Raw genomic sequence first — 24,783 nt, forward strand, 5'->3', positions numbered from 1 at the left:
GACACTTTTTTATCTTGGAGACATAGTCTTTTTATTCTTCTGTCATCAATAGATGTGGTGCACCTTTTTCGGCCTTTTCCTTTTTTGTTTTTTATTGAATTTGTCTCCTGATATCGTAAACAAAACTTTCGGACTCCAGATGTAGTCACTGAATCACCCACCTGTCTTGCAATTTCAGTATAGGAAAGACCACTTTTTCATAACACAATAATATTACATCTCTTTCTAGGTGCCCAATCTACTCTTTTATTTGATGTCATTGCTTCTTGACTATTAAAAAATTCTTGACTATTAAAATATTAAAAATGTTTACAAAAATTCCTACTTGTAATTGCAGTGTATAAGAAACAGGTCCTCCTTCTACAGAACAAAGCAAAATGCTGAATTGTGTCAAGTGTAAACATGATGTCAGCTTCTACTGGCAGTTACTAACATTTGATTGGTTCTCAGAACAAGAACAGTGATTGGCCAGGAAAGCTAGACATTACAAACCACTTCATAACTGTGTTTTTATTTATATTAAAGTACATATAACTTTTTTGTATTGCAAATAATTGAATTTTGTGTTTTGTATTGAATTCAGTAATAAATTCTCTTTAAAATGATATATACAAGTTTGCATTTTGCGAAACGTAACATTTTCTATAAGCATACAAAGTTCAAAAACATAAAAATTTCCAAAAGTGTCAGCAATTTTGGCCACCACTGTATATCAGGGACGTTTTTTATGACCACACTCTAGTTAGATGAAAAATATGTAAGGGCTTTGTGGCACGGGCACAGTTAGAATACTGTCGAACAGAGCTTCTCGAGAAATCGGTTCTAGTGGAGGAGAGATAGAAGACTCTGGGTTTTGTCCTCTCTAATGAAAACTGGGACTGGGAATCTAGAGAAAAGTCAAACTATCACCAATAATAGCTGTAGCCTGTGAAAGGCGCTTCCTACGTCTCTGTCATGATGAATTTTTGGAATTGATCGAGATTTTTTCTGATAAAAAGGATAAGAAACAGCCACAGCAACAGCTTCTTTTATTATAATTACGAATTTTAATGTTGTTAAATACTACTAATAGTTACAGAGTATGGAAAATATAATGCAGAAAACCCGATTTACCATCTTGACTTGAGAGAGAAGCATCTATGTTGTAGCCACAGGAGATTAACAGTACGCAACAAATGAAGTATATGGTATGGAGGGAGAGGCTTAGGTTCACCATCTTTCATCGATTTCCAGTCTGAAAATAAAAGAATTCATTTCGTAATTAATAACGCTTTTGGAAACAATAATTTTTACAATTTATTATTAATATGCTATTAATTTATCCCAGTATACTCGAATGTGCCATAGAAGACTCACTTGAATTACTAAATTACATTAAATTTTTAGTAATACGTAAAGACTGTAATGGTCTTATGAATTTCTAAAAACATACACCTTCAAATAATCAAGACAGTTTCACGAACATAACTGGACAATATCATCATATATGCTCTTAGAGCCAACTGGCATGACTATTGTAAGTTAGTTGCACATGGAGAAGATTTAAAAAGTATTTAATTTTACAGAATTTCTTTTATTTATTTATTTTATTTATACAAATGCCAGACATTTGGCCACTAAGCCGTTAGTCTTGATCTTGCTTCCTAATACTTAAAGATCGTAGAATTAAAAGGTAACAGCGCAGTGCATTCCTTAATATGCTCCTTATCCATGGACTGTCCAGGGTTGCAAAACGTACAATCTGAAGATTCTTTAAGTCGAATTTTAAAAAGATTGGCATTCAAACAATCGTGCCCAGTCAAAAGACGAAATAACGCCACGAATTTAAAATTCTGGGTTTGTTCGTTCCGCATATGGATATATGTGTAATGCAAATCAAATTCAGAAAATGAATATATACATAAATCTTCTAAGGACAGGCTAGCTTCGACAATGAAAAATAATTAATTTTCTTGAGAATGAGTGACATTCATAATCTGGGTCTTCTTATTCTGGAAAATGCAACTGGCATTCCACTGCAAGATTCTTAGCATGTAATAAAATTAAAATGCTCAAAAGAACAAGGAAGCAAGGCAACCCTGTGACAGATTTAACTTTAACCAGGGTTCACCACGAGGAGGCCTGTCACGTTACACCCCAATTTTGCAGAATTAATTTATGTTAATATAAATGGTATTTAAATTCCTTTTACAAGCTTAATTATTTTAGAATAATCGACATTTATCAGCAATAATTCGTTTCGTAAGATTGCGGATTGATTGCTCATGCCACTTTTCAATAACAAATAAAGCTATCTGACTTCCCAGCGTCAGTCCCTACGAAACATAGAATAGGTATCAAATACGTCAATAAAAGAACAGGAGCAAAATGTAACATTTCGCGGTCACATCTGCCTTCCAGATTAGGGCAAATAAAGACACAGCAGCCAACAACATTTGCAACTACAAATTATCGGCCTACGAAGTTGGAAACATTGTCAGAATGAGGTACTACTAGTGCCCTGATCTGAAATTTGATGTAAACTGCGAAAAAAAAAAAAGAACAGTTCGATAACTCCCGTTCTTACTGGGATGATTGACAAAATTCAAAAAGGTTCTTGGCTTCTCCGCCCCGTCAACTAAATCGCACTACAGGTCTACTCCCCCTTTAGGCACTTCGTGGAGGTTCAACCTCCACTATTACCCTTCCAGGGTAGCAGCGCACCACCTGGATATAACACCAGGCAGCACTGGTCTTCAATTGTTCCTACCAGTCGCATGGGCGAACCCGTCGCAGTGTGCCGTTACCCAACAAACCGAGGGGTACTAGCCCTCCGGCTACGGTTGCACACCGCTCAGAACATGCCAGACCCCGAGGCCGGCCAATAAGTGACCTTTCCCAGGGCCTTCAGAACCACCAAGTTCAGAAATTTTATACCCCCGTGGCCGAGACTGCCTAGGTACAGATCCTAGCCAGTAGGTTAGCAGAGTTCTCTACGTCGACCCCCGGGGGAGATTGACGAAATTCGCATTGCATTTTTCATGTCTCGAAAGCGCAAATTAGGACATGTATTTATATATAGTATTGCTCTTTAATATAGTTATTTGGACACAAAAACGGACTTTTTCTGAAATGACATGCCAATTGCTTTCGATATTTCGATTCTACCACTCAAATTATGCCACACTGCCAACTTTTGTAAAAACCGCACGGGTAGTTATTTTAAAAATTAGCTCTCAAAATTTTAGCTCCTCAATGTTAATTGAATTTGATATATATTTATTAATCTTTGTTTCTTAAACTTACTTGATTCCTCCTTCCAGAATTCGAAATTTAGGCTAAGTATGATTCGATATTTTTTATGATTTACTTTCAGAATTTGTATTTTTAAAGATTTTTTTATAAATTTTTTGAAAAGATTTTTGTACTATAACCGATTACATTTTCAACATCATCTTAAAGTAGATGTATTTCTAGGCACACCTTCAAGAAATTAGAGTTTTTTTTATTCAAAATTTTCCAAGAGTCATGTATATCAATTTACATATTGGCGCATTTTGAAATTTGGCATATTTGTTAAAAGCGATAATAACATCAAATGCGGTTTACGCACTTTGTTAAAATTATTTGAAAATAGGAACGATGTGACTTTTTCTCTATCCTGCACAATATAGAAGGAAAACAGGTTGCCGTAAATTAAAAATTTCGCCAAGTAAATTATTCTTGGCGCAAAATGAAAGAAATGCGCCAAGATATATTTTTGAATTTCTCCGTAAATTTCGCATCACATTTTACAAAATTCAATATTTAGGCATAAAATGAGTCGCAAGATTCAAATATGGAAAACAATTGGCATGTCATTTCAGTAAAAGTCGGATTTTGTGTTAAAAATACCTATGTATCTAATATATATCCTAAATCGCACTTTCGAGATACGAAAACGTAGTTTGAATTTCTTCAATCGGCCCAGTAGAAAGCCTAGTAGAACGGGAGATACAGAACTAACCTTTTTTTTTTTTTTTTTCCAGTGTACAAACCCTAACCAGTTTGTGCCACTTTGTGTTCTACTTTAAAACCTTACTGAAAATTCTTGCGAAAGTTTGCCGTATTTTATTTTGTATTTTCGGACAGTTGTAGCTAAAGAGTTTTACGGCAAAGTAAACATCATATACACTCATGTCCATGTATTAAGGATAATGCAAAATCAGGCAAAGGAAGAGTTAGAAGCAAGACAAATTTGACTTATTTGTAAAGCTTATTTATTAAACAAAAGGTAAAGAGCAAAAAAAGATGCTATATGTTTGATATTATAAAAAAAAGTAGCGATTTTTTCTCCCTGGAGCAAATTACAAAAAAAAAAAAAAAAAAAAAAAAAAAAAAAAAAAAAAAAAAAAACACCTATTTGCAAAAAGCCAATATTACATGGTTGGTGTGATTGTTAATACATTGTATGTCTCCCAGACGATGCAATACAGTCCGTACAACGCCTAGGCATGCTGAGTATCAAATTATCGATCTGATCTTGGGGGATATTACACCACTCAAAAAGCAATGCTCTCCGAAGTTCCGGTAGACATGTAGGAGGAAGTTGACGGGCTGCAACTCGTCGGCCAAGCATGTCCCACACGTGCTCTACTGGATTCAAGTCCGGTGAGAATGCTGTCCGGTACATACAGGTGATATCCTCCGATTGAAGGCATTCGCTTACGATGTTTGCACGGTGAGGATGAGCGTTGTCATCCATAAACACAAATTGTGCGCCCATGGCGCCCCGAAACAAACGTACATGTTGTTCCAGAATGACGTCCCGATAGATTTGGCTTGTCATGGTTCCAGTTTGAAAATGCAGGTCAGTTCTGGAACCCAGAATAATTCCACCCCAAACGAGCACTCCTGCACCACCGCAACGGTGTCGTTCAATGATGTTTTCTTGGTGGTAACGGGTCCCTGGAGCTCTCCATATGAAAGTCCGGTGAGAATCGGACTGCAAGTCAAACCTGGACTCGTCGGAAAACATCACACAAGCCCACTGTTGCAGTGTCCACAATGCATGCTCTCTACTCCAGGCTAACCGCAGGCGACAGTGAGTTGCAGTAAGTGGAACGCATCTGACAGGTCTACGAGCATATAGACCAATCTGCCCTACGCGTCTGTACACGATCTGCCTTGAAATTTTCGTACCAGTGGCTGAAGAGAGCTGACGAGACAGGTCTGAGGCTGTGCTCCGCCTGTTTCTTTTGGCAGTAACTGCCAAATACCGGTCCTCATTCGGCGTTGTAACTCTGGGTCGACCTGTGCTGTAACGTCTACTCACATTACCATCATCTTGGAATCCTTGCCAAAGCCTGAAGATGACACTCTGGGCAATTCTAAGTTCTTCTGATACTTTCAGTTGGATACGCCCACATTCCAGACGGCCGATAATTCTACCACGTAAAAAGTCATCGAAATGCGTCGTTTGTGTAATAATTATTCGGTTATTGCACTGAAATGCTTATAAAGCGCTTGCGAACAATTTTACTTCTTTGCCTGTATTCCTTATATATCACTCTCTTACACTCTCGTCATTGTGACGTACCATCGGTATCATCTGGTCACTTCCTGAAATTTGCATATGATTCTTGAAGATGTGTGCAGTGATTTTACAGGTGATATATTTATTTTTGAGTTCGATTTCCGCGTGACTCCGAATTATCCTTAATTTATGGACATGAGTGTAGAAAGTGTTTGGAATCGTGCCGCGAGTTGGGTGCTTTTGTGTCACCTAATGATTAAGAGATCTTTGGCTAATCGCATAATATACTTATCCTTTCACAACACTAATTGTTGGAGGTCGAATATGTTTATGCTCTGTATTACACAAGTTAAGCAATAGTCTCTAGCATACGACACGCATGCTACCTACTACGTGTACGTCTTATCGCATAACGACTCTATAGATACATTTTTACATATTTAGGCATAAAATAAGTCGTAGGATTGAAATATGGAAAACAATTGGCATGTCATTTCAGTAAAAGTCGGATTTTGTGTTAAAATACCTAAACGAAAAACGTAGTTTTAATTTCTTCAATCGGTTCAGTAGAAAGCCTAGTAGAACGGGAGATACAGAACTATCTTTTTTTTTTTTTTTTTTTTTTTTTTTTTTTTCCCAGTGTACAAACCCTAACCAATTTGTGCCACTTTGTGTTCTACTTTACAACCTGACTGAAAATTCTTGCGAAAGTTTGCCGTATTTTATTTTGTATTTTCGGACAGTTGTAGCTAAGGAGTTTTACGGCAAAGTAAACATCATATAAAAAAGTGTTTGGAATCGTGCCGCGAGTTGGGTGCTTTTGTGTCACCTAATGATTAAGAGCTCTTTGGCTAATCGCATAATATACTTATCCTTTCACAACACTATTTGTTGGATGTTGAATATGCCTATGCTCTGTATCACACAAGTTAAGCAATAGTCTCTAGCATACGACATGCATGCTACCTACTACGTGTACGTCTTTATCGCACAACGATTCTGTAAGTTATAGATACATTACGTTTGCCAATCTGTGGCTTGTTCTCAGAGATGCGAGCGACTCCAAATGCCACGTTTTGGATCGGTTTTTTTTACACATCTTTGATCACTCTAAAAAATTTCGCGGAGATTGAAAAGTGTGATAGCTTTTTTTTATTAAATTTTAAGTATTCTTTAGAATTTTGGTAATCGATCTGATTGAGCTCTATTTTATTTTGCTGCAAAACGTCAGAAAATGCTTTGTTTTTCTTGAAAATCAAGAATGAATGGAAAAATTTACGAGAAAATTAGAAAAATTAGAAGACGATTTTTCCGAATGTATCTATGCATAGATACTATCAACATTTATGTTGAAAAGCGTTGCATAATTCAGCTTTCAAACCAAAGCATGTAACTGATATTTAAGTTACTCCTCTGAAATTAAGTATGCGTAACCTTCCTGAAATTAAATATCCAAACTTCTGAAAATAAATATGCAAACATAGAGATTTTTGCTGTCAAAAATTCTTGCCTATAAACAAAGAATTACAAATCAGCTCGAATTATTATTGAATTTGTATTACATGGGTATAGTCGCTTTTGCTTTGAATAGAATAAATACCCAATTCCAAATTCATTCGATTGTAGTCATTTCTTGATATCAGTGGTTTCTCTTCGTTTCCAATATTATCCTCGTACTTGAGGTGAATTCTTATACATTGATATTCTTATACATATGATATTGCTATTATTGAAAAAGGTTTAATCTTTATTATGATTTGTTTCGTCTATAAAGTCTTATCTCACTTAGATTTTTGATGGACCATTATTTTGCATGAGGCATTATGACTTTTTGCTGACGTTTCTGATTTGATCAATTTTAAATCAAGAATCTTAGGTGACTTTTAGACGAATTTATTTACCAAATTCTGAGCTCAGTAGAGTAAAACTCGCATGAAATATAAAATTTATAGAAAACGTTTCGTTCCAGAAATAACTTATTAAGTAATTTTAAAAATTTATTCTGTTATCAAGCCTGTGATGAACGATTTCAGCCTTTTTCACTTCAGGATTTTGGAAATGGCAATAAAAATTGAATCACTTCAGATCTTTTTTTTTTTTTTTTTTTTTGCAGATATTCGGTGTAAGAATATCAATGTCGGATTACTTCAGCCTCTCTCCTTATTCTTTCACTCTTGATGGCATTGGGATTGGGATTATTCAATTATGACAAAGCACACAAGGGATATCTGCCTAAAGGGAGGGATGCCTTCGTGGAGGACTTTCTAAGGGAAACTGGCTCGAATACACGTTACACATGGGGAAAACCACAAAAATGCTCTTGATGGGAAAAAAAGATACTGGACGAAAAGATAACACATGTTTTACCATGTCTTTTGTAATCCATAAAATTTGTTCACGTTAATTTTATGAGATATCAACAACAGTGAAATCAGTGTTGTATCTCAACAATGTCTGAATATGAAGCGGAGAGCCACTGTGAAATATCGCTTGATTTATATTTTACAGTCATGTCCATTGCATTTTCGCTTTAGCAAGGAACATGAATGGATAGGCTGAAATGGGAATTTCTTACCACCGCTTAATAAGAGACTGAAGTGGGATGGTTTACAAAAAGGCCTGATATGGGAAAAACTGAAGTGGGACATAACCGTAGAAATCGAGACAGAAATTCAAGAAGATATGGGTAGGGAATTATAATTTTGTATGTAGGAAGCGAAAGATATATCTGTAGTAATAACATCATGTTTACCTAGAATTTGAGGTAAATCCTTTTAGTTTTATTTTTACTTATTTATTTATTTTTTGCATTATTTGGATTCGATATCGCGCATTTTTAACACGGACATTTAATAACGAAGTTTTAAAACTGATTTAACTTAATCTTAAATACACGCTTAACTTTCAGATCTAAATTTTTAAGCCAATAACAAAAACTTAATGAATAATTACAATAACCAAATGCTTAGGTTCACGAAGATTACATCAAGGATTCTCAACCGGTGGGAGGGGGGGAATTCCCCCTTAGAAGGGATTTCATAATTTCAGGGGGATAGGGTCTGTACTTAGTTTTATTTAACTGTCACATATTTAGTTTTAGTTTATAAATGTATAAAAAAACTACTGGGCCCGTCAATAGCTCAGTAAAACTCATAATTAAATAAATCACTTTACACAAAAACTCAAAAATGGACTGTATAGTCAAATTTATTAATTACTCAAAAAGCCGCATAGTTAGTTCACCTGTCGGCGGCGTCTCAGAACACACTCAAAAAACTCAATACAAGTGGCCGCCAGGTGGCGCTATAAAAACATCATCGTCATCGTTTTAGAACACAAATATTACATATTTTTCACAGATGGCACCTCTGGCGTCAACAACTACTTTTATTCACATTTTGGCATTTATCAACAATTTTTATACTTTTGTTCTTTAATTCATAAAACACGTTAAAATAATCTAAATCTAAAGAAATCTGTATGCATATTTTGAGTTTTCCAAAGAATGATTTTCTAGCAATGGTGAAAGTGGTGCATGGGACACAACATGTTGGAAAACATTATATTATAGAAATAAACCAAATTATCTTATTCCGGTAACATTTAGCGATTACATCATGCTGCGAAAATTGTTGTAAATTATTATACAATTTAAAAGGCGTCTATATAAAAGGATTATATAGTTAGGAAACTAAACTGCTTACTGCATAAAATTTTCTACGAAGTTGATTGATTTAAATTTTCTTTCTTTAAAGAGTATTGAAAAGTATAAGCATAAATTTTAGACAATGTCTTACAGACAATGTCTAAAATTTCGTCTAGAACTCTGGGTGGGATGAGCTTATTATTGAGCCAAAAAACATTAAAATCCTCCAAAATTAGGGTCGCTAAAATGAGAGCTCAGGTTGGTAACCTTACTCATAATAAATTAATAAGTGTGCTTATTTAGAAAAATTAATCAATGAAATGCTTGAAAAAAGGTTTAGTCTTTCACAGTTTACTTTAAAACACTCTCGGGATCACATGCACTATTTATCGTTGTAAGTAAATCAGACCCTGGTGTTTCCGCAACTAAGATAACTAGCTTAAATTTCCTCTATAAACCATTGATGATTATTTAAAGCAATAGATGGCGCTAGTACTCTGTGAAGAAAACTTCAGATCTTTCGGAGAAAGTTGGCAATTGAATTAACATTCTGAGCCATAGGCATGTCATCCATTTTAACAGATTGGTCTGTTTTACTCGAAATCAGAGTTAGAGAATTTGATCGAGCTATGAAGCGCTCGAGTATGGAAATCAGATTTTCAGGCTCCTTGGAATTAAAGGCGCTTTCAGATCGCTGTTTCGCGTGTTAATGTTATTTGACAAGCACATTTAAACATTCCTCTAATCCGTTTTATTTACACTCATATTAAGGCAAGATTAAAAGGAAATGGAACGCTAGCGTGAGAGTTATTTCTTGCGTGTGAATGTAGTGAATCTTCATTTGAAGATGAAACTATGTGTATTGAAAATTGCAGAATGTTTTCACTCTTTCTTTCAATAAAAATTAAATGTTTGCTTGTTTATATTTGATGAGAAAATTCATACTTAATACATTTAACTCTTTGGTATGCGCAAATAGAGATATATGTTTACACGCTAGATTACTGTCTTTTATCTAAAGTTCTCACATGATTTTGCGTGGGTAAGTTAACTGAACTCTGTGCTTTCACGTATACAAATGTTTATTTACTAAGCACTCAGGTTTCGTAGGTAAAATGACAATAATTTTTTTTTGTCTGCTATGTGGCGATTCATTCAACCCGTGCACCAGTAAAAGTTTAAAAATTACGACGCATTTGTGTTCTTTTATTTAGCTCTTTGATGTTGAGATCAAAAGTTTGTCAGCGATTTTTAAACTACGTCATATTTAAGCTATCGAGCTCAAATTTTGCATAACACGCTCTTTATGGAAGGGAAACGAATTTAGTTGAGTTGAGATTTTCAAAATCGGATTTAGACTTTTTAAAATTTAATCTGAAAACAATTTTCAAAAGTATCTTCTTTTAACGAACACATTGAAATTCTCAGATTTTTTCTGTCTGTACAGTTGGATAGAGCGGGAAAATATTAAAAAAAAGGTTTATATGAATTTTTAATGCAATTTCTGATTTTTGAAAATCACTGGATTTTATTAATTATTTAAGGTAATAGACTTGTTTAACTTAGTTTGTGAAAAAATGTTTTTCAGTTACTTTGATTGGCAGTGTATCATTGGGCCTAAAAAGATGGAAATAAAAACAATTAGGAGATATGCTTTTATTTTAAACTCATAAAGTAAGTAATGAACTAACGGAAGAAAACTAATTTCTCATACAGTTTCATGGAAAAAAGAAATTAAATAACTCTCTTTACAAACTTCATCTACAATTTCATATTATGAATAACAAAAGCGTGAGCGTTTAAAATAACGAAATCTTCTATTATCGAAAGTATAAGCTATTATCTTTATCAAGGGGCTCCGCATGTTTTATTATTCGTTAAGCCTTCATGAGTTACTGTTTACGAATTTCCTTTCAACAAAGGCGACAAAACTATATATTAAAACAAATTTAATTCGTATAATTTTTCATATATTATTATAAATTTTCATCCTTAAATGTTTTAAAACTTTCAGATATATCAGCGTTTCCCAAAGTGTGGCCCACCAGCGGCCGAGCGGTAAAAACGCTGAACACTGGTAGTTCGGTCCGAGGTTCGAATCCCGCGAACGGGCTGGCTGCATGGGAGTTTTCGTGGTTTTCCCCATGTGTAACATGTATACGAGCCAGTTTCCCTTAGAAAGTCCTCCACGAAGGCATCCCTCCTTTTAGGCAGATATCCCTCGTGTGCTTTGCCATAATTGAATAATGCCTAATCCCAAAGTGTGGGTCGCGACCCGGCACCGGGTCTCAGAAAAATTCAGCTGGGTCGTGGGAAAAATTGTAAAAACACAAAAATTCTTCAAGTACTGCAGGTGGCAACTCTTTACCACCGTTTCCTACCGAACCATTTAAATTCGGATGCTCTGATTGGCTGATTTCGATTCGTCTTTCAATGCCTTCTACGGTACATGCGCCGTAAACTTACGTTACGCACAGAACAAGGTTATGTTTGAATTTTTGTTACCTATTTTATTTGACAATAGTTATTATTAATAGCAACTTCATATTGATAAGTAATAAAAATACTTTTTCTTATAAATCGGTAATAAAAAAATTCTTTTTATTAAAGCTTTCAACCTTTTTTAAAATGGATAAATGGTGAATCAAGAAAACCGCAGATTTAAATGATGATGATCAACCAAACACGGGCAAAGCTGAACATCATGGTCGTGAAGAAACTGTGCCTGAAGCACCTAAAGCAAATATACAGCGCCAAAATAACAAGCGTAAAGCGTAGGACTCGCAACTATTGTGACGAATATTTACGTTTTGGGTTCATTGCCGGCGGCAGTCAAAATAATTCACCGGTATGTGTTATTTTGCAATGAGCAATTTTCAAATGAAAGTATGAAACCGTCAAAGCTGAAACGGCATTTAAACACACTCCATTCTGAGTACTCTGATAAGCCAATTAACTTTTTTACTGATAAGAAAAATAAATTGATTGCTGCTTAAAAAAAAAAAAAAAAAAAAAAAAAAAACCTTTGACATCTTTTGAAATTTCCAAATTAATAGCTGAAACTGGGTATCTTCATAGTGGAGAAAAATTAATACTTCCCGCTTTGAAAATTATCGCAAATAATTTATGCGGAATAAAGGAAAAACGTTTATTTTCGGCGATACCATCATCAAATAATACAGTTAAACGGAGAATTGATGATTGCGCGAAACATTTATAAGAAGAACTAGTTGCTCAAGTAAAAAAGAGCAAGTTTTTTGCCTTGCAAATAGATGAAAGCACAGATATCGAGGATAATGCAAATCTAATGTATTTTATCAGATATATTGACGAAGACACCATACAAGAAAATTCTTTGTTTTTGTAAAAGGCTACCGACAAGAACGACCTCAGATGAAATTTTTAAGGCTACCAATGATTTGGCCACTAGTCACGGTACTGATTGGATGAAGTTTTGTTGAGCTAAGTAGCGACGGAGCACGTGGAATGGCAGGCTGTCATAAAGGTTTGTGTAAACAAATTCAAGAATTAGCAATTAATTGTGTATGGGTGCACTGTAATATCCATAAACAAGCGTTGGCGGTAAAATGAATGCCTTTAAATTGAAACATGACTTTGGAAGAATGTGTCAAGTTTTTAAACTACATAAACTCTCGTCCATTAAATACAGTGTCTCAAAAAAGTGATGGGACACTTGTGCTTTACAAAAGGAAACTGCAATAAAATAAATTTAAAAAACATGTAAAATTTTTTGTGGTGTGTTTCATACTTAAATTTAGTAACAATTATTACATAACATACATTTTCTCAAAATATTAAAATATTAATTTAATAAAAATACAATTGTTTAGAACGGAGCAGAAAATGGCTCACTTAAGTGATGGGACACTACGTACTATGCAACAAAAATCGTCTGAAGTAAGAAATAAAAATATCTTTTGGGGTATTTATTTTTACTCAAAAGCAATTGCCAATAATTTATAAAATCGTCTGCAGTATTTCTCTCCAGTTTGTTTTGGAATTTTTGTGTTTTTTAGCTCTGTGCAGCCATGAATGCTAAACGTAAAGAAACTTTGCCTGGAATTCGAAAATTAGTTATTAATTTGCATATTGAACGTGGAAAATCTATTAGAGAAACTACTGAAACAGTTAACTTCAGTTATTCAACAGTTTTCAATATCATTAAACGATATAAAAAGAATCATATGATCCAAGATAAAAGAAGAACTGGCCGACCATCAAAGCTATCCAATGGAATAAAGCGAATTGTCGTTCGAAATATTTAAAAAAATCCAAGAATGAGTGCTCCTAAAGTTACTGCTGATTTACAAGCATTATATGGAGTAATTGTTAATTCTGAGACTATTAGAAGAGTAATTCGATCTACTGGATATCACGGTAGAGCAGCCAGGAAAAAATTCTTCGCAAGTGAAAAGAATAGAAAACTCAGACTGGCTTTCGCAAAATCCAACATAAATAAGAATTCTGATTACTGGAATGATGTTATATTTGCTGATGAGAGTAAATTTAATATATTTGGTTCTGACGGTAGAATCTTGGTGTGGAGAAAACCCAGGGAAGAATTTCGCAAACAGAACTTGGTGCCGACAGTAAAACATGGTGGAGGAGGAGTTATGGTATGGGGGTGTATGTCGTCCGCTGGAGTTGGTAATCTTGTTTTTATTGACAGTATAATAGATCAGTACAAGTATATTGACATTTTAAATCAAAATTTGAAATCTTCAGCACGAAAATTGAACCTTCATAACGATTTTAAATTCTACCAGGACAATGACCCCAATCACAGTGCTTTGAACGTTAGACTCTGGCTGCTGTATAATTGTCCTGAAATAATAAAAACACCCCCACAATCTCCACAATTAAATCCCATAGAGAATATTTGGCAAGAATTGGAATCAAGAATTCGCAAACACACCATTTCTTCAAAACAACAATTAAAATCGGTGCTTCAAGAAGAATGGGGTAAAATTACTCCAGAAATCACAAAAAAATTAGTCGAATCCATCCCAAGAAGATTAAATCATGTTTTAAAAGTAAAAGGAAATCCAACAAAATATTAAAACCTTTTAAAAAGTAAAATTTTTGGATAAATATTTGATAGAAAAGTAAGTGCCTCAACAGTTAAGTGAGCCATTTTCTGCTCCGTTCTAAACAATTGTATTTTTATTAAATTAATATTTTAATATTTTGAGAAAATGTATGTTATGTAATAATTGTTACTAAATTTAAGTATGAAACACACCCACAAAAAATTCTACATGTTTTTTAAATTTATTTTATTGCAGTTTCCTTTTGTAAAGCACAAGTGTCCCATCACTTTTTTGAGACACTGTAGCAGACTTTTTATCGAATTATGCAAGGACATGGGGAGTGATCATAAACACCTCCTGATGTATTGTAATTCACGATGGCTTTCAAAAGGAAACGTTTTAAAACGTCTGTTTGAGGTAAAAGAGGAAGCCTTGGTATTTCTGAATGAACACCCACCATCTAAAAAAGATGCTATTTTTCCATTTAAGGATAGATTCCACGATTTCGAGTGGTTAAATTTGCAAGACTTTGGTTTAAATATTTTCAAAGTATCATAAAATGTCTCTGCAATAATTAAAATAATGATTCTGTGGAAACAACGACTTTTAAAAGAAAATTTTAAAGCTTTTGAAACATTATATAAATTTATTGAAACCCATTCAAACTACGACGAAAACGGTTTACATCTTGAAACACTATCAGTTTCAATTCAAGAACATCTTTCGGAGCTAATAAATAGTTTTAAAGACTACTTTCCGGATTATTTCTTCAAATAATATGTGGATTATAGATCCTTTTTCTGTCGATATTGAAAAGGAAGAAATGCTTAATCTTAGTGAACAAGAAGTTGATAATTTAATTGAAATTTCATGCGACACCGATCTTAAAAAAGTATTTGAAACTGTACCACTAATTAATTTTTGCTTGTGCTGTCAAAAGGAATATCCAAGCGTGAGCGAAAAGCGATACAATTTTTAATGCCTTTTGTCACCACTTATACGTATGAAACTGCGTTCCTAGCCTTGGTGTACTTAAAAAATAAGCATCGAAACAGATTGGATATCGAACCTAATTTGAAAATAAAATTAACATCATTAAGCCCTAATTTGAAATTACTATGTGATGAATAACAACATCACTTCGCACTAAGGTCAAAATATGTAAAACAAAATTTACTTTAAGTTTTAAATGAAGATAATGGATTGTCTTTAATTACTTATGTTTTTGTTATATAATTATTTTGCAATTTTTGTGTATGAAATAAACAAACAAATAACTTGAATTTTGATTTTTATTAAAAAATAAAATTTGTTTTGTAAATAATTTTTTTTATAAGGTGGGTCGCGAAAAAATTTAAAATCTCGTACTGGGCCGCGGTCAAAAATGTTTGGGAAACGCTGAGATATACGTCAGTTTTTCTTGTAAAATTCACTTAACGATTTTTTTTTAAAACTTTTTTTTCAAAAGTCTGAATTTTACGAAGTTTCACCGTTTTCGAATCACCAAATCACACTTCAAAGTTTCCAATCATATTTTTTGTTCTTGATCCGGTATTAAAGAAAATGATGCAGTAAATAACATGGCATTTTGGACGCCAAGAATTGTTTATTGCAGCATATATAAATTGGGCTTTGCATAAATTTTATGATGTTAGACGATTCTGCAGCAACATTGTTTTTGGGACTTAGAAGACTCTGGGAAGGCGAAGCTGAGTTGAATTACCCTACCAACAGCAAAACAAACAATAAACTACCAGAACCAAACATGGTCTATGGGAGTTCAGGGCTGGGGATGTGGCCGGCCAATCCACCCTTTTCTTTTCTCCGCGAAAAAGGGAGCTAGTCCTATGGGAATCCATTCGACAAATATTCTAACTTTTCATAAAATGATCGACCAGGTTAGGCCTATGGTTAGCACTTCAACAGGTTAGCCGTTCAAGATAGCTCTTCAAGATACCACCAGGTTAGCCCTCCAAGATATGTGAACGAATGTCACCATGCATAAAAATAAACTAACGACAAACTCCACCTTGAGAAGACGAAGACAGGGAACTAAAATCTTTTTCTGTGCCTTGGTGCGTCCGTCCAACGCGATACTTGCCCAGACCACTAAACTCTGTAATCATATGTTCTTTCTCGGACATTGAAACTGGTAGCTGGTCCCTGATTATCTCCAGATGTAGTTGATGGTCTCCAGATGACGTCAAGAATCAGTGATATGCTGAAACGGAACCCATTTATGTACAGAACGGCCCCTATATGTTTGGTCTGAATTAGATTTTTTTCATCACTATGCTAAATACACTGTTTTATTCGAAGAAGTGCGCAGGACTCAAGCAACAGGCTTTCTTGCAAACAGATGAGATGTTAAAGCTGTATGTTGGCCTTTCACATTCATGAAGACAAAGCTCGTCCATATAGGATTAATCTAGTGCATGATTTTATGGAAAGTGAGAATATTACCCAAATGAATTGGCTCCACAGCGAACCTTACAGAACTAATCTAAGAAGATCTTGGCAGAGAAACTGCAATTCGTCTTCGCCCTCAAAAGAACATTGGTACTTCGCAGACTAAAAATAGAATTGCTGTAAGATTTATTGATTTACACAAGGACTCATGAACTACCTCATTTCCATTATGAAGTTACATTGTGAGAACTATATGGCTATTAGGAAAGACCATAACCCATTAGCCTCCTTTTGTATTCATCTTGTTGCCTCTGTGTTGGGGTTCTGAGAGCTGTCATTAGAAGCATAGATCAAAGCATGAAGCATGTGAATGACGCTACTTTGATTGCTGATCAGGGCAATCACAACTGCCGCTTTAAATGTATAAGCTACTTAGAACAAATAAGCAGCTGACTTTTGTGAACGTTAATATGGGTTAATTTCCTATGTATCAGGTTTCGATAAGTTGTACAGTAAACTCCATTTGTTGCAATTAAACTTTAATAACCTTTAAAATATAGTAATAATAATGTATAATAAATAATAGCTATTTAATATAATAAATATAACTATTTAAAATATAGTACGAAGAAAATGCCAAAATGATTCTGCTAATAAGAATGGTTCATTTTAGAACAAAAGATCGAATTAACCAAGTATCATTAAAAATGCGTTGTTTAATAAAACAGGCCATGAAAAAGAAATAGATAAAACATAATTTTCAAAACCTGATCAAAAAGGAAGCGCTGTACAAATCGCAAATTATATTTACGGCTTCTTATTTATTAGAATAAGTTTCTAAAATGAACGGTAGACATGAAGAGGCTATTTTCCAAATGGATCGAAGAATTAAGAATTAGTTCTCTTTAGTGAAATTAAGTCTCTACAGTGACGTGAGAATTATTAATGATACAAAAAACAAAAATGAAGAGTTTTTCTGTGTAAAGCAACGAGAATGTTCGTATTGTTGGAGAATCTGTCAGGACAAGTAAAGAGGCTGCTCCAAGATATTCGAAACAATTATGGAAAATCATATAAATCGTACAAAAAGTATATATAATAGTAAATAGATTGTCAACATTGATGAAACAGCTTATCCTAGAAAAAGGTGCCATCGCACACCTATACCGAAGGCAATAAAAAAATCGCAATTTTGCTATTTAACTTTAAAAGACCATCTCATACGGTTATTAGGTAGAAATGTAGCAGAGTATTTCAAAATAAAACCGTATCGGTGCCTTACAGCCTTTACAAATTGAATAAAATTGAGATTTCCCACAGTTCTGGCGTTAAAATACAAACGCATAGATCACAGCAACTTTATTTAAAGATTGGTTTACCAATTACTGTTGATCTACAAAAGACTGTTGCTGCAGAGAAAATGTATTTTCAGATTTTATTAATATTACATAATAATTTAGGTTATGCGACTGGCCGTTGTGATTTAAATTTTGAATTACAACCAGTTTTCCCCTAAATATGACATCATTGATTACATTATTTGCGTCGCTTGTTTTTAAAAGCCATAAAAGCTACTAAATAAAGGAGGAATGAGCCAACTTGAACGGAATTTTGGGAGAGCTAGAAAATCAAAAACTTTGTAAAAACATGGCGTGAATTAATAGTGAGCAATATAAGAAAATGCATTAGTGTGATATAAAACATACTGGTGGTTTAGAAACTCATTTTGATGAAATGATTAACAACATGATGAAAAGTGGAAATCCATTCTCTTTGAGTTAGTTAAATTCCTAGGCGTGATGGGTACTATTCGGTTTCGAGGGCCGTAAAAAAATTGCAGCGAAAATGTACGCGCAAAAGCGCCAAATCTAGCAAACGCGCACATTTAGCAGCGCGCCAAATCTAGCGTACGCGCTGATTTCAAATTGCGTAAGTTTATGTAGTTCTATATTTCTTAAGACGCCATTGAAATACTAGTTTAATTTTTAAATCATTTTTTTGATTTTAAATCCTTTTTTGATATCCTGTGGATTTAACAATTTGGGAATTGCCCATGACGAAAAGTCGGCAATAGAATTTTGGGTAAAGTGCAAAATCACCCACTGCTTGACGCGTTTTTAAGAATTGCACATACTCGGTATCCATGTGCACATCAACCTATTTTTACTTTTAAAAAAAATCCTAGAATTGCACAAAAATGGCACTGCGCACACACTTGACTTTATCTATGTACACATCGACCTATTTTCACTTAAAAAGTAAAAGAAAATTGACAAAAATCCAATTGTTTTTACCCTTGTAAAAAGCGGCAAACAAATAAGTGAGCGATTCTGCACTTTACCGAGAATATTTTCAAAGAAAAGGCATCAGTCATTATAGAAAATTACGTTTGAACAACCAACGAGATGAAATTATGTTTTAGCGATAAGTCAGTAGCGAAATAGCGATGCAGGCATCCATTCAGTTATGTTTAGCAATTTTTATATAAATTATAATAATGATCTGAAATAGTTATTTACTCTTATGCTTCCATTCAGTCATGTTTAGCCTTTTTCATATAAATCATAATAATAAAGAAGTATTATATGAAATTAACCTTTCATCTAAATTAAAACATGAATCTTAAATAGTTATTTACTATTTATACTTCCTTTCTTGCCGCAATTATTAGGGTTGCCGCAATTATTTTTGGCAGCATTGGCATCAACAATAGTCTGGCGATTTTTTACGGCCCTCGAAACTGAATAGTACCGCGTAATGTGATGCATCAAATCAAACACTGATAAATGGAACAGTTATTAATATCGAACAAAGCCTCATGAAGAACAAGAGGTCAACGTATACAAAATCCACTGACGTGCGCTAACAGAGAATTCACATAGAGAACTAACTGCTAAATTACTACAAGATGTTGTTGCATGGCAAAACCTTATCGGAGCATATGATCGAAGTAATCGCAATACCGAAAGTGGCCTTTACAATTCGCTGAACGAAAAATAATGCAATTCATTGCTGTAAAAATTAGATGAAATGAAAATGTCAAAGAAGAAAATTACACAGTTGTCAGAAAATAAAAACTGATTGTTAGGAAAAAACATGCATATTTAAAAATTATTTCTGAAAAAGACATTTGAATTTCTTAATTGCTTTTCATAACTGTATAAACAAGACAAGACTGTGAATTAGCTGACACAATTTATTTATAGTAGTTTTCAAAGAAAGGATAAACATATCTGGGCATCCTCGGGAAAAATCGCTCCTGTGGCTTCGATTAAACCTTTGCTAATTCTGCTTGAATTAGCTTTACAATTCCAGTGTTAATTGATTTAAAGTCATAAGATCTATAAAATAATATTTAAAATAAATCCATATAAACTTAGCAAATAGCTCTAAATCCAAAAATTAAACCAAACACACAATAAACAAACGTAAAATCCCCATGCAAAATGTATCAAATCAGTAAATATGTAAAGACAACTAGCACTAGAAAATAATAAATTAAACATTTAATTATAAACAATGAAATGCAAATGTTTATAAAAATTTGCAATAGTGTTTTTTAATTTTTAAAATATAAGCTTTGGATTAATTTCAGGTTAAGATGCATTTAACGACAGAAGTATATCTGGTGACTTAATATGGAGGTACAATCCTAGTACACGGTACGCTCTTGGGACGGTTTTGGAAATCGTCACTAACACCAAAATGAAGCCTTTACTGCTCATCATAAATAAAAAATACCGCTATCAAGATTAAAAAGATCACTATAAATGGCTAAACGTAAAATCAGTCACGCTTACGATTGTAAAATGACTGTACAATTAACAACTCAACACAAAAGTACTATAAAAATGCCTACCAAATTTCCCCCAAACCAACGATACAGAATGCAAGCTTTATCGCCTCCCGAATGTCGCCAAATCCCTGTGTACCGGGCGAGGGTTGCTATATATATTTCTGGCCTAACAATGAAAAAACAAATATTTATGATCGAAATTGGTTTTATTGTATTTCAAACTATTCTCCATGCAGATCAATACACTTTCACATGCGTTTGAACCAATTTACGAAGAACTTTTTACCCTCCGATTGAGGTAACTCCACGCATTTTGAATGCATCAACCGCTTCTTCCAGTGTCGCAGATCGTTGACCATGTAATTTATTTTTGATGTGCGGGAATAAAAAATGGTTATTGGGTGCCAAATCAAGGTTGTAAAGCAGATGACTTTTCAATTCGATGTGTTGGCTCGTCAAAAATTCCTTTGTTTGAGCCGATGTGTGAGAGCTCGTATTGTCTTGATAAAGAATGATTCGCTTCTTCATCTGCTTTTTCCGAATTTCTCCGATGACTTCTGGAAAGTAAATGTACCATTCGAAATTGACCAATCCTGTGTTGAAATCCTGTGTTGCTTTAACTCCACTATCGCCACGTGAACAGTAATGCCGAAGAAAAAGGCAACCATTTGCTTCGATGTGCTTCTTCCGCGAACAACTTTAGTTGCATTTGGCTCGTCTAGGAAGACCCCATACAGTCGACTGCTGTTTTATTGCGGGCTCATATGTATAGATCCATGATTCATCATCTGTGTGGATAGTATACACATCACACTTTGATGCACCTTGAACGTATTTTTCCAACATTTCCTTACACGACACGAGCCTTCTTTTGAGTGTTTGTCAGATTATGCGGGATTTAACGCAAACAAATCTTTTTTTATGGCCAAATATTCATGCAATATCTTATTGATGCTTGTCTTGCTCAAAGATGCCTCAGTCTCATGGTATGTCACACGATGTTGTTACTTTGTCAATTTACACATAGCATCGTTATGTTTTGGCAGAACTACCGATTTAGACGACTTTCGCAGAATTCGTCTTGGAGCGAACGTCGACCACGATTGAATTCGTTACTGTGCGTTATCGCTGTATAAAGAATTAAGTTCATCGAAGCACTCTTGTCTTGATAATCCACGTCGAATGTTGTGAAAAATAATTGCACGAAAAAAATGTTCACGAGTCAATTCCATTTTTTGTCTGAGATGAATTTTTCAGTTTACTGTAAGCAACACAAATCACGCTAAAATGGCAAAATATTCTGAAGAAATTATGGTTGAAAATATCAAACTTTCGATTGGAATCGTCTGCGGTCGCCTAACAACACAACAACACTTACTGTTGCCAAGACCAGGAACATAAATAGCAACCTTCGTATTATATAATAGCCGATATGGCCAATTTACAAGCTAAATAATGTAAGCAATATCAGATTGAAGACTTGTTTTTAGTTACAATGTTTTTCATGGAAGCTCAAATTTTTTCACGAGAAAGGTAGTTGTAATGTAAAACAAAATAAAATCTTTTATCTCTTAATTTTCAGAAGCATTTTTAAGTCCTGTTATTGGTTAATTTTTAAAAATGTTGAAGTATTTCGTAGTTAAATAATATTTACAGCAGTAAAAACGAACAAGACTAGCACAATCTCTTGCAAAATTGCTTAATTAAACATAATTAAGTAATTCGTGGAAAATTTATAGAATGAAATAAAATTAAAACCGTCCGTTAATGAGAGAGGGCTGAAATTAATTGGATTTTGCTTTAAACGTTATCTTGAGTAAATGGAAAAATTAAGATGAGATTCATGTTTTAGCAGCCTTTAGAACAAAAAGAAAATATTCACGGCGTGTTGAGTAAACACATTTTAACTTTTCTGTTTAATTTTGGTGTAGTAGGAAGAAAAATTGAAAAATGTGTTAAATGGAATACTGAAATATGAGGACAATTAACATTACAAAAATTTTGTTTCAACGCGTACGCTTTTTATGTTCATTATGGTAAGCTCTAATTACATTAAGCCATTTATCGTAAATTTCCTAGTATTCGTTTGAGTACACTTAATTAATTTGAGTGTTTTAGCAACATAAAGTAACAGTGGAAACATTTAATTCCTAATTTCATGAGCTATTTTAAAGATAGGTCTTAAGAATATATTTAATTCCGCATTTTACATTATAAATGAAACCTATGAAAAATATATTGGTAATAATGGTGGAATAAATATAAAAATTCTTATTTCTATACAAAATTCAGATTACTAAAAAAATATACTGTATGGATAAAGTATAACTCGATTTATAAATTTAAAAAAATGTAACATTGATATTTAAAACATTAATACTTTCGCCTATAGACTCATTAGGATATTTTGAAGCAGGAGAAGGGAAAACAAGCTATGCCCTAGTCGGGACTCGAACGTGGGCCTATCGAATACGCGTCGAGTGTGCGACCGGTTACACCACTAAGGCACGCTGGAAGGAGGGAGAGTATACCTTATACGTTAACTATTAAAAGAAATGGAGAAATGTATTTCGCTGTGAAGAAAGGTGAAGAAACAAATTAATATCTAAACTTGCATGTTACTAAATGGAAGCTACTAGGAAAAAAATAAACAAACTAAGGAAAGGTATAAAACAAATGCTTTTAAGTTCTTCATCAATGACTGTACGAAAAAAATTAAGAAAAAGAATTAAATAAATGCTTTTAAATTTCCTATGGGTTATTTAGATAAATGAAAAATATTATTTTGACAAATGAAAAATATTAATGTAAACGAAATTTATTTTAAAGTTTAATTCGTTTTTAGGAGTTCTTAGTGTTCAAAATTTCCAAAATCATGCTTATTAATTATTTAAAACTTTTATCAATTTTACATAAATATTTTTGAAAGGCATGATATTGATCATTAATTAATTGACAGTTAATTAATTGATAAGGAATTTTTTTTATAAAATCCGTTCATCAATTAATTAACTGTAGTTGAAAATGACCAGTCATGCAATAATTAAATCATTACATTAATAAAATAAATGCTTTTAAATTTTCTATGAGTTATTTAGATAAATGAAAAATATTATTTTGACAAATGAAAAATATTAATGTAAACAAAACTTATTTTAAAGTTTAATTCGTTTTTAGGAGTTCTTAGTGTTCAAAATTTCCAAAATCATGCCTATTTTTTATTTAAAACTTTTATCAATTTTACATAAATATTTTTGAAAGGCATGATATTGATCGTTAATTAATTGACAGTTAATTAATTGATAAGGAAATTTTTTATAAAATCCGTTTATCAATTAATTAACTGTAGTTAAAAATGATCAGTCATGCAATAATTAAATCATTACATTAAATGCTGAGTTACTAAAAAAACGAATGAAAAATATTTCGCCCAAAATTTAAATAGGTTAAATTGACTAGCTTTTGCTTTTCATTGAAATTGTAATTAAATGGTTATTTTCGGTGATAATTATTGAGATTTTGATATATATAAATTCACTCTTTCACGTGATGTCTAAAGTTTGTAATTATTAACACTTACAAAATTAAAGTTATTACAGATACGTATTTTAAACTTATTAGCAATTTCTGTCATCAAAATACTTCCCGAGATTCAAGCAGCGCCCTTCATTTGAGTGCTTGGCAAAGATGCTCAAATATCTCGAAAAAGGTTAATACGATATTAAAGTACGGTAAACAAGTGTACCAGAAATTAGAGATTATTAAAAATTTCACTTTTCTTCGAATGTCTTTTCGGATAGTTGTTAAATGTTATCCAGTCCTGGGGAAAGGGGGATAGGAAAATCACTTTCAAGTAATGAGTTTCGGAGTTGTTAGTACATAATCTTTTGGAAAAGATGCTCTTCAAAAAGTATTACGGGTGACGCAATTAGTTTTAAGAAGGAAATTAACTTGGCTTAAGGCGAAACTGAAAGTGGACAGTTAAGTTCTTTGCTGTAAATTCTTATGTTTTTAAGCAGGAGCGAAACTCCAGAGGGTTTATTTTCCTTTTGGGGTGAAAAGTGATTATTAAGTTCAGGATATACCAGAAAGTAATTGATTATATTTTAAGCTTAATATGCGTTTATGACTCATCTGAGTTGATTATCATTGGATCTCATCTATGGCTTACATGAAAATAAGTATAAATTTTATTTAAAAAAAATCTTATGTGTGCACCACATGACTTCCTTATAGGGAATATTAAACTATACGCATTTTTTCTTGCATTTCATTTAAACTTATTGGCTTGAATTAAATCTACTTCGTCGATAGCGCATAAACCACGATAGATTAAATGCACTCTACACAATTCACTATATTTGTTTACCATTAAATCTACTTCGTC

The 24,783-nt window shown here is 33.3% G+C and overlaps 1 protein-coding gene across 2 annotated transcripts in view; it reads right to left on the reverse strand.

Annotated features, from left to right (window-relative positions):
• Positions 1–24,783, reverse strand: part of LOC118184595 (uncharacterized) — a 366,479-nt gene that overhangs the window by 15,867 nt on the left and 325,829 nt on the right. For both annotated transcript variants that reach the window (XM_085824279.1, XM_085824280.1), the window contains one exon: positions 1,114–1,234. In XM_085824279.1, the coding sequence (XP_085680405.1) occupies positions 1,114–1,216 (103 nt within the window). In that variant the 5' untranslated portion in view covers positions 1,217–1,234. The remainder of the gene's footprint in view (positions 1–1,113; positions 1,235–24,783) is intronic.

The sequence above is a fragment of the Stegodyphus dumicola genome, chromosome 9 (assembly GCF_044657685.1).
Source record: "Stegodyphus dumicola isolate Sdum_Otavi_A_Nest chromosome 9, ASM4465768v1".
Lineage (NCBI taxonomy): Eukaryota > Metazoa > Arthropoda > Arachnida > Araneae > Eresidae > Stegodyphus > Stegodyphus dumicola.